The 11,339-nt window shown below is 35.0% G+C and overlaps 2 protein-coding genes and 1 long non-coding RNA gene across 3 annotated transcripts; 2 read left to right on the plus strand and 1 right to left on the minus strand.

The window, feature by feature from the left end:
- Positions 1-795: 795 nt before the first annotated feature.
- Positions 796-3,786, plus strand: LOC105121195 (uncharacterized). Its single transcript, XM_011019746.1, has 5 exons — positions 796-1,259; positions 1,301-1,920; positions 2,639-2,709; positions 2,814-3,207; positions 3,302-3,786. Exons 2-5 carry the CDS (start codon positions 1,792-1,794, stop codon positions 3,332-3,334), a joined length of 627 nt encoding a protein of 208 aa, XP_011018048.1. The 5' UTR covers positions 796-1,259; positions 1,301-1,791; the 3' UTR covers positions 3,335-3,786.
- A 2,199-nt stretch (positions 3,787-5,985) lies between these two features.
- LOC105121194 (uncharacterized) lies at positions 5,986-7,512 on the minus strand. The gene is made up of 2 exons (XR_841509.1): positions 7,324-7,512; positions 5,986-6,728 (listed from the first exon to the last, which is right to left on the minus strand). It is a non-coding gene; the product is annotated as an uncharacterized LOC105121194 (long non-coding RNA).
- A 248-nt stretch (positions 7,513-7,760) lies between these two features.
- LOC105121196 (UPF0057 membrane protein At4g30660-like) lies at positions 7,761-8,406 on the plus strand. Its single transcript, XM_011019747.1, has 2 exons — positions 7,761-7,953; positions 8,061-8,406. Exons 1-2 carry the CDS (start codon positions 7,864-7,866, stop codon positions 8,202-8,204), a joined length of 234 nt encoding a protein of 77 aa, XP_011018049.1. The 5' UTR covers positions 7,761-7,863; the 3' UTR covers positions 8,205-8,406.
- Positions 8,407-11,339: the final 2,933 nt, after the last annotated feature.

Consider the following 11,339-nt stretch of genomic DNA (forward strand, 5'->3'; position numbering starts at 1 on the left):
GAAGGGAGGGAGCTAAGCTACCCACAGCTCAGATGCAGCTTTTCTCGCTTTCTTTTCACCCCTGCTAATAAAACTATGTAATCTATCTACAGCAAGGCACGTGACCTCTGCATGTTTACCTGCTCTTCCATTATGGTGGGTGGCGTTCAAGCTTCTAACGGGTACGCATTTATGGGAAAGAAAAGGATGTGGTCATCATTTGTTTTTGGGTGGTAAATCACATGATTGTTGATTCAATCAAGAGAAAAAAACTTGTGTGAAAGTGGGAATATGGTGCAGCATCATTTCAACCATGGAGGCTCAAGCTGGTGGAAATTACCAAAGGCCATGAAGTTTTTCCATGCCAAATGTAGTCGGCTTAGGCAGGTGGGATAATGGGTGGGTGAGCAGTATACGAGTTTATCCAAAAAACTGAATCTAACCGAGGTCAAAATGAGCAATTTCATTTATGCTGGAATTAAATTTGGATAATAAGAAAAGGATTTTTCAGAATTGCCACAGGAACCCATTTATAACACAGTTCATGTTGGGGGGCTACAGAATTGATAAAGAGATCGACTTGGAAGACAAATTTGGGGCTTTGTTCCATCTTTTACTTTTCAAGACAGCAAGGTTCTGGCAGGCTGTGGGGGAAGAAAAACAGAAGGGAGGGAGGGAGGGAGGGAGGGGGAATCCTCGACAACAGAGGAGCCTTCAAGGGGCATGTAAGTAAATGCGCTAGGAAGAGACATGGTGCTTGTTATATTAATAATGGGGGAAATGAAAAGCATCTCTCACATTGAAAGAGAAAGAGAGAGAGAGAGGATCGCCACAATCCAAAGCCAAAACATAAGGTACTAGCAACAACTGCAACAACACGAAACAACAGCAGCAGCAGCACATCAGAAAAACAGCATCATCTCATTTATCTCTTCGCTTTGCCTTTTCAGCACAACCCCCACCAATTCTCATCGATCTCACCCTCTCTCTCGCGCGCGCGCGCACACACCCTTCTCTCTCTCTCTCTCTCACTGCGAGGGAAGAAAAAGAAGAAAACACTCGCAAGGACCCTTTCACTGTCTCTCTACACAGAAGCTAAAAAAACACAAGTCATCCAAATAAGAAAGAAGAGACATGGAGACTCCACGCACCCAATACTCAAAAACAATGAAGAGTCCACACCACCCAATTCTCTCTCTTTCTCTCTCTTTCTCTCTCTTCAATGGCCCAGCTGGACCAAAATTTATGTTTAGAAGAAAAACAAAAAAAGAAAAGAGAAGATATCATAGGAAGATTAGTAGAGGTAGTAGTAGAAGAGAAGATATCATAGGAAGATTAGTAGTGGTAGTAGTAGATTTCTTCAAATGCTGTCCTCCAACCAAACCCACCTTACCTCACAAACCCATTATTCAGTATGCCTGAAATACCCTTCTGCAACCCCCCTAAAAAATCCAATCTTCATCACTGTCTCAAGTCTCAACTCTCTAAAGAAAACATTTTTCTCACCGAATTATGTGGGCTTCTTTGGGTTTTCTTTGTCTTGGTCAGAGTTTCACAGAGAGAACAGGAAAGCAAGAACCTTCCCGTCTCTCTCTCTCTCTCTCTCATCTTTCTTTATCACCCTCCTCGATCTCATCTTGTCCATCACTCTCTCTTTCTTTCGTCTCATTAAAATTCTCTCTTAGCCTTCTTCCTACCTATATTTCCTCTCCCTTGCCCTTCTTTCTCCTTCCCATTACTCTCCTCCTGTCCATAAAACACACAAAGCTCTTTGTTTTCAGTTTCGGGCACTAGTTTTTTTCCTATCACACCATGAAGAAGATGAAAGGGGCTGCTGCTGCTGCGGACTCTCCTCCTCCTTCGTATGCTACCATGTATGAAGATCCAAGGATCATGTTCAAGCATCAGAGTCTTATGCAGGACTATGAGGAATTATACAAGGTAATATCTTTTCTGGGGTTTCAAAAATTTCTTTTTTCTTTGTGGGTTTCTAGATCTGGTGTTTTGTTAGATCTCCTTTGTTGGGTTTTGCTCATATGCTTTTTGGGTTGCTGGGGAAAACAAGAATAACAAGAGACAGGAACTTACTTCGTTGATTCTTTGATTTGTTCCAGTGTTTATGTGAAATCTGTCTTGCCTAAGCTAGAAATTGGGAAGTCTTAAAACCTTCTCTTTCCTTTGGTTTATACTCTCTGTTTGGCTATAGAGGATAAGTAGGCTTCTCAATGAAGCCAAATACTTGTATAAGGCCTCGCTGAGGGTGGATTTGTGACATTTTGGGATCTTTTCATGATCTCGAATGCTTCTTGCCATTAATCAGCTTCCATACAGATCAGTTGACTTATTATGCGGAAACTGTTCCTGGGTTTAATTCATGAATTCTTGGTGTCTGTGGTTTTATATCTTTTCTGTGCTTGTATGCGTTTTGGCTTTCACACTGATAATTAGTGTGGTTTATGGGAACATGCTTTTGCCCCTGTTTATGTCTGGTAGGATAATTCCCATCTTATGGGTTTCTTACCTTTCCTTTTGATGTTGAATAGAAAAACCTTTTTGGATCCCTTTGTTTCTCTTTTAGTTACTTCATATGTTGAGACCTAAGGGTTTCAGCATAGAACTGTTAATGATAGATGGATTGATACTTTTGATCCTTTCTCAGGAAACAGAAGCGAAGAAAAGGAAATTACAGATGATGAGACAGAAAAAAATAACCCTAATGGCTGAAGTCAGGTATAGTACACACTATCGTGCCTTTAAATGCTTTTAGATTTGGATAGACTTGTAATCAGATTTTGAAGTTGAAATTTGGGTCGTGTTTATCTTGTGAATTGTAGGTTTTTGAGACGACGATACAAATACTTGACACAAAACAAGCCTAAGAAAGCCCCTATGGAGCGAAGTTTTGTGCAACCACAGAACTTAGTACCTGCTAGCAAAAATTTAAAGAAGGAAAAGAGCTATAGTAGAAATAATGCTGCTCTGAGACCACCAGTTCCTCGTTTTGATTTAAACCAGAAGGGAAAGCTTTACATTGAAAGGGAAGCCACTTTGCGAAATTCCACTCCAATTTTTGACTTGAACCAGAAGCAAATGACTCACATTGGAAAGGAGGCTGCTTTGCGAAAGACAGCACCAATCCCTGACCTGAACCAGAAGGAAAGGATTTACAGAGGAAAGGAAACCACAGTTCGAAATAATACTCCAATTTTTGACTTGAATGAAATCTCGGTATTTTTTTAGCAAATGTCATCAGCTACAGTGCTTTGAAACCGTGCATTTCCTTTCTGTCTTGGGCTAATGGCGTAACTTAACTTCATTGCAGAGGGAGGATGAAAGGCTAATGGTGACATGTTGAGAACAGAGGAGCTAAAGATTAGTTCAATGAGAGGTGGTAGTGCTGAGCTACATAATGATACGAAGTTATCAGCTTGTAGGAATGTCGGGAATGGATCAAGCCGGGCAGGGAAGAGGAAGATTACATGGAAGGATCAGGTAGCGTTGAGGGTTCGAGTCCATTCTTATTGTTGCAGTTGTAGGTGCCTATATTTTGGCTAGTCTGAAAAGTATCCCTTGCCTCAACTTGTAATGGTTAATTCTCGTTTTCTTGGTTCTCGTTGTAAAGAAAAAAAAATAGCCCCATATATTATAAATATAGATGAAATGAAGAAATTGGTGTCAATTGCACAGAAATCAAAACTTGTGCTCATTCAACGTCCCTTAATTAGATTTTGTAAGCATTTCTCTCAGTTGCTCTCAAGGAAAACTAGCAGTCTGTTTGGAATCTTGCATAAAGTTGCTTTAAGTTTTGGTTGCTTGACTTGAGGCTCCCAATTTTTGTTTCTTTGCCTCTTGTATTTGGTTGTGGAACAGGCTGGTACCATTTCAACGTTTTAGTCTTTCTTGGCCGGCAGCGGCATCCATATTTAAATTAAGAAACGTGGACTTGTAATCATGGTGTTTGCAACAGCCAATAGTTTGTAATTGGACAAGATATGGCTGGTCTGTAATCTGCTAGAGTAGATGTTACCTTTCTCCTACGTTATCTAGCCTGTTGGCCAGGAAGGGAAATGCCTTAAGAGATGGAATTGATGGGCCCTGCTCTGTTGTTTGATTGGGAAGTTCTTTAGGCGTTAGACTCAGACTAACGCCACGAGTCATCAATAATGCTAATGGGTGGAGAATGGAGATGGAGAGAGCAAGCAATCCGCCTATCATTGTCGCTTTCGGTGGAAGAACAATGGCCATTGAACATGTCAAAGTTTTTATGTAGTGGCGAGCTTATAGCGTGAGCCCTTTCAACTATTCCGCCGTGTTTGATGCTTTTTTTTGCCCTTTTCTTTTCCTTGTAGAAGATGATAACATAAAAGGTATAATTAGTGAACATAAAATAAAATGGCATGAGATCATTACCCGTATTACGTTGCAAGTTTTTTTTTTATATATATAAATATAAATTCTTTTTTCAGATACTATTAATATTTTTTTAATAAAAAATTAAATCATGTATGATTAATTTAATATAATTTGATTGATTTTACGGGTTTAAAAATAATTAGATAACTAGTAAAAATATAGTTTGTTTATTTTTTTTCAAGATAATATTTTTTTAATATTAATATAATAATATATTAAATTGATTTAGGTCAATCTGAGTCAACCCTTTATACCCATGACGCGAGTCATAAGACTGAAATAATTTCATGAAAAAAAATCAAAATAAATTACAAAGTTCAATATCCTATCAATCTAATATTGAAAGATGAGACTAAAAAAAATAAATTAAAAAAACATAAAAAAACAATCAAAATCAATTTATCAAGTTCATGACAATTTATAAAACTAAGATAATCCTATAAAAAATAAATCAAAATAAATTATAAAATTTAATTTTTAATCAATCATGTCAGACCTAATATTGAACAATAAAATTTATAAAAACAAGCTGAGTTAATTGGGTTATCTTGTCAAACCCACAACTCAAGTCATGATACAAAGACAACCCAATAAAAAACAAATCTAATGTTAAAAGATACGAGACTAAGATAACTTCTTAAAAAAATAAAAAAAATATTTGATTTAACAGGGGTTAAAATACCAAAACCCAAGACTCTCATCATGATACCAAGATATTCTCATAAAAAATAAATTAATTTTAAATGAAAATATTAGAAAAGATTTCAATTAAAAAAACATAAAAAATAACCTAAGCAAATTCAGGTTAAGCCATTAAGCACTCTTCCAAATCATAAGATCAAAATATTTTAATAAAAAGAAAATAAAACAAATTATTAAGTCTAATTTCTAATTAATTAATTATTAAAGGATAAAACTGAAAAAAAATAATTAAAAATAACTAATCACCCAAGCTAATTCACTACACTTGCAATCCGTGTCATGCGCATAGTTATTAAACCCATATTGAAGACAACAAGCCAGATCACATGAATTGATCAATCCGTGTCATGCGCATAGTTATTAAACTCATATTGAAAGTTGGCCTAGACAACAGGCCAGATCACATGAATTGACCTGAAAAAGTTAAAAAAATATTTAAAATTTTAATATTTTTTATAGAAAATTTAAAAATCAATTCATATGAATATAAACTATATAGGTTATAAATAATAAAATTTAAAAGATTATTTAAAAATATTTTTTTATATTAAAAATATATTATTTTATTCTTTTAAGTTGAAGTATTTAAACTAATATTTTTATCCTATATTAAAAAAATACAACTTTCTTCTTATAAATATAAAATATAATAGACTTCTAATTTCACATTAAAAAAATAAATATTTTTTGGACTTTAATATAAATTACTAACTAATAAGAAAAGAATAAGGTTGATTCAAGCAATAAAAAAACTTTGACTATCCATAATAATTTATTGAGTATGCTTTGTTTGTACATTAATTTCCTTTTAGCTTGCTAGGCAAAAGCAAATTAGTTTATCCTAATTTTTAAACAGCCAAGCAATTCACAGATGAGTTGAAGCAGCAAAAAAGAGTTCTAAAATGTTGTTTATAATAACTGGAAATATAAGATGAAAAGGAGTGGAAGGAGCTTATTTTTACATGCATTGTTACAAGACTAGATGCAAGAAAAATGAATGATGACCAATGGACTGCACTGCGATGCTAACAAAAAGGCTCATTTTTAAATGCATGGTGTTGTTCAGTTTTCACTTAGAAAAACATCTAAAAATTACTTATGAGAACATGCTGCTGGGATTTGATTTTGTAATGGAGCTAGTCTGATTTAGTGCAGACAATGGACATGAGAATAATAAGTGAACTGCCATAAACCTAGGCATGTTTTCTAGCAAGTTTATGCAGTATTGATATTACTGGTTCACTGTTTACCGAGAGAAGGCATTAGATAAGGTAGTCCTTTAATTTCAACAAACTTCTCCAGTCCTAGGCATTAAAAATAAACTTTTAACAGCTTGATCATGCAATAAAATTGATAGCACTGATACATATTTAGTTTTCAATACACAAAAAATCCAAAAGGGTAAATAAAACTAACCACAACAAGTCAAAGTTCTCATCTTGTATCTCACACTAATTTTTCTCAGCTACCAAACAGAATTGCCCCCTTTTGATCTCAAATCTACAAAAAATTGAAACTTTTAGAAAGAGATCTGACCTTTCCAGAGATATTCGGCCAGCAATCCTCGGTTTTCTTGTGCTTGGCAATCTCATCAAACAAGTAAACCTTCGGAGGAGCCATATCTTTCACAAATACTGATCACAAAAAACATTCAAAACCCTTCAGATTTACACTCAAAAGAATGATTTATATAAATAAATAAAAATGACCCCTTATTATTCATGAAAAACCATCACTAATGTGCTTAAGTTGTTGAAACGAACAGTTATGATTCAAATTATGCCGATCTTGAGCCTAATTAAACATGCAAAGAAACACGATTTCATAAAAAATGAAAGAATTGGGAGTTGGCATCGAACAGGGGAGAGGTCGCCCATGATCTAGCCCTTCATAAAAAATGAAAGAATTGGGAGTTGCCATCGAACAGGGGAGAGGTCGGCCATGATCTAGCCCTCCATGAAAATCTGAAAAAAGGGAAATATGAACTCGAGTAGCACTAACACCATGTAGAGGAGGAGATAAAAGATTGGAAGTGAGAGGAAGCCAAAGCTCTGCAAAGTATAGTGGCTGTCAAAGGGGACGAACATACCAGGAAAACCAAGAACCTAACCCTAATTCTCAGAAGCAAACAATTAAATTAAAAGGGATGGCAACCAAAAAGAAGCATGCAACATATCTAACAGGGAATCGAAAAAGACCATAAAAGAAAGAGGGTTTCAAAGGATCCACCTTTTTCTTTCCTCTTTTTATCACAGCCTCCACCCTATCCTAAAAGCGCCGCCTTCAGTAACAATCTTCACCATGACCGACGCGATGGCAAGGAGCTCCCCCTGCGGCTTCTTCTTCTCCAACGTTGCCTCTCTCACGTGTGGAGTTAAAGAATGTAACTCCTGGAAGAAGTCAAAAGGTCAAAAGACAAATATGGTTGCCACGCAGCCACGTCGCCCAACACAAGAGAGAAAAAATATGATGGTTGTTCTCAACTGTTGAAATTAAGGCAAAAAACCAAAAACGACCTCCAAAGCAGAGCTCAGCATTCCAATGGTCAACGGCAAAACCGACATTACGCTTAAAAAGTTTGTGTCCACGAAAAAGAATAATATTTTTTTTCTGACGGTGATACAGGTTTCCTTGAATTCCCAAATAACCCCCCACAACATTATGAGGCCCCCCATCTTTGTCTTCTTCCTCATTAGGAACCCTTTAGTCAACTACAAACAAACCTGTTAGATTAGAATCATCAGCCTTCGCAAATATTGCCGAGAGAAAATGCCAAGTCGTTGTGAGATCTGCTGCGAGATCTTCATCGCCATCTTGCTCCCTCCTCTCGGTGTTTGCTTCAGGCATGGCTGCTGCAGTGTACGCCTCTCCCTTTTTATTCTTCTTTTTTTTAGAGATCTGAAAATTTGGATATATTTGATGGATAACTTTAATGGGTTCTTATCAATACTGTTTTTTTTTTTCAGGTGGAATTTTGGATTTGCTTGTTACTCACTATTTTAGGCTACGTTCCTGGAATAATTTATGCTCTCTATGCAATTGTGTTTATCGACCGGGATGAGTATTTTGATGAATACAGGCGTCCTCTTTATGCCCCGGCGTATCAGTGAATTACTATACCAGTCCCTTTGGTTTTATAGAACTCCATTTCATCTATGAGATTTGTGTCTTGTGTTTAAACAACGTCGAAATCAATGGAATTACTGCTTAATTGTGGGTTGATAATTATACTTTTGCTGGTATTTTCACCTCTTTTCAGCTACAAATGGATGAGACGGCGTTCTAAATCTTACTCAATTGCATCTTAATTTTAATTACTTCTCTTGCAAAATAATGGACTAGGTTGTGGCGGGCTCTTGTGGTTTGCTATTTTCTTATTTGCAATTGGATTTATTGAGTCAGACTTCGAGCTAGTTTGTTCGAAATTCTACCCGCACATTACTTCTCCCATGTTATGGATTTTTGTTCAGCTTTACAAACGTAAATCGTTGCAAAGAATGTGTTGCCTCAATTGGGAGCCATTGGAAAATTATATTGTTGAGCCTTCTTAAAAGTACTGCAGTGCCGCAACCATAGTATAAGTGAATGTGCTATCGAATGATCTACATAATCATGTAGTAGGCGTTCAGAACATATCATCTTGGCATAGAACAAAATTTATTGAATGATCTACAAGATCACCTTGAATGCTTGCCTAAGAAAGTGGTTTCGATTTCTGTTAATGAAATAAACTTCAGCTTGCTGTTATCCTGTTTTTGTAAGTGGTCAATGTTTACTGGTAGTAGTTGATACTGATTTCTGGCTTGCTGTGGCAGCCTTGTACCTCTTCTCTCATTATTCATGCTTTCCCATAACCGTGTGTTATGTTGCTGAAAAACAGAAACAAACGAGTAGGTTTTGCTGATGGTATTTGCTTGCGAGGAGGATTGTTTTTCCCAAATTTGTGATGAAATAATCGTATGATTTGAGAGACCTTCAGGACATTTTCTTGGTAATATGGACAAGTTAAGGTTTGGAAAGCATTTATGGAGGCCTGATGAAGGGGACATCAGACCTGAGCTATGGTTTTACATGTTTGTAGATCTAGCTCTAGATGATGAATGATCATCTAATCCTTGTGTTATTGAATTTTATTTAAGTTTATTTATTAGATTTAATTTAGTTATTATTGGATCTTTAATTTAGGGGGTTATAAATTCAATTGTTTGTTCTAGATATGGTTTAAGAATTTGTATGTTTTTTTTTCTAAAAAAAATGTTGGACAGTTTTTGATAAAATTTAAATTAAATTTGTGAAGTTTCAGACTTTTCCAACCCTTACTATGTCTCTTCTTCATCTTTTATTTTTTTAGCGTTTTCTTACCTTTTTTTTAGCTTTATTTAAATTAAATTTGTGAAGTTTCAGACTCTTCTTCATCTTTTATTTTTTTTAGCTTTTTCTTACCTTTTTTTTAGCTTAAAATCTTTTTTATCCCACATCAACTTCAATTTTAAAGCAGATGTTTTTAATTCTTCTCATAGTTAATTGATTTTTTAGTGCTTGTGAAAATCCTCAAAATTCAACATGTTTTCAAAACTTTGAAATTGAATAGAATCATCATCAACAATTGATTTTGGAAAAAAAATTTCTTTTAATCTTTTTGTTTACAGTTGAGATCTAAAAGAAAAATGTTCATCCTCTAACACGGATCCAGCATCTCTGAACCCTAGACAGATTACTCTTTAAGCCAAACATCCACCATCTGCAGCCAATACAGACTGGTCTGCCGCCATCAGAGCCACCGAAGGTCATCTACCAATAGCAGAGGACGTTGCCCTCGTGCAACCATCAGAGAGAAGATCAGGCTTTACCACAAGAGTTCTCTATGTAACGCCTCCAACACTTCAGATCTTCTCATGCCACCGACAATAGCTGCAACACACCAGCAACCTTTCCCGCTTTGTTTTGGCAACAATCAGCAGTCCCTCCCTCAGATATGTTAATGGCGGTCACAACAATAGCAACACAACAGTTGAAGACGACGCCTCCTCCTAGTTCAGCACCGCTATGACAGCATACAACACACGTCACCGCATGTTGACATGTCAGTGCTGTAAGGATTATGGATACCACCTATCTCTACATTGGTATGATATTATCCATTTTGAGTCTAAGTCCTCATGGATTTGTTCTTGGGTTATACCCAAAAAGGCCTCATACCAATGGAGATATTTGTCCATCCTTATATACCCTTGATCCTCCTCATTTCTAACCAATGTGGGACTTTGGTCGCATACTCAACAATCCTTCTCTTGAACAAAGGACCACCGAGCCTCTCCTCAAACGATCATTTATCCATCCACTCTCTGCCAACCAGGATTTTTCATCCTCTACTTCTCTCTACTTCATCGTGTTGGGGTTTTTTTGGTTTTGAACTAGTTTGGAAAGGGAAAAAACCAAACTAAACTAAAATTAATCAATTTAAACTATTTTTTAGTTTGGTTTAATTTTTTTTATGGTTTGGTTGTTTATTTTAGCTCAAAACTGGATTGAATAAAAAATGCTCAACCCTATAACATGGTATATGTTTACACTTGTTATTTAACTTATCATTAATAATATTTTGTAGTGACTAAAAAAATATAATATTGCATTATAATTCTATATTTTTTCTCATCTCATATCTTTTCCATTCAAATTTAGTTACCAGTACTTTATATTAATTGAGGAGCTTATAAAAAATGATTGAATATTATGAATTTATTTTATTAGTGTTTATACTTAAAAGTCTAGTGTTCATTAAACTCTTATCCTATTATTTTTATATTTGACACAAAAGGAATATATTAATATTATTTTGAATGTATAAATTGTTTTTATCATGAATGATGGACTTTAGTAAATCCATCATAAAAAATATATTTTTCAAAAAAAAGAATAAATTATATATTAAAAATTACAAAAAAATAAAGATAGGAATAAAGAAAGTGATATAAGCAAGCTAAGAGTAGAGTGATAAATAGGTCAACTATAAGGTGATGAATATTTTAAGTGTAAAAAATAAAAAAATAATTTTTTTCCAAAAAAATGTGAAGTAAAAAAAAAATTAAAAAAAATAAAAAAAATAAAAAATAGGAAATAATAATAAAAAATAGGCCAAGTAAAGAAGATAAAATTCTAAGAAATGTTTCTTCTAAAAATATCCAAAAAGTTATAAATTTATCATTACCTAAGGTACTAGCTACAATATTTTTACTGAAACCTCT

The sequence above is a fragment of the Populus euphratica genome, unplaced genomic scaffold, assembly GCF_000495115.2.
Source record: "Populus euphratica unplaced genomic scaffold, PopEup_1.0 scaffold31.1, whole genome shotgun sequence".
Classification (NCBI taxonomy): domain Eukaryota; kingdom Viridiplantae; phylum Streptophyta; class Magnoliopsida; order Malpighiales; family Salicaceae; genus Populus; species Populus euphratica.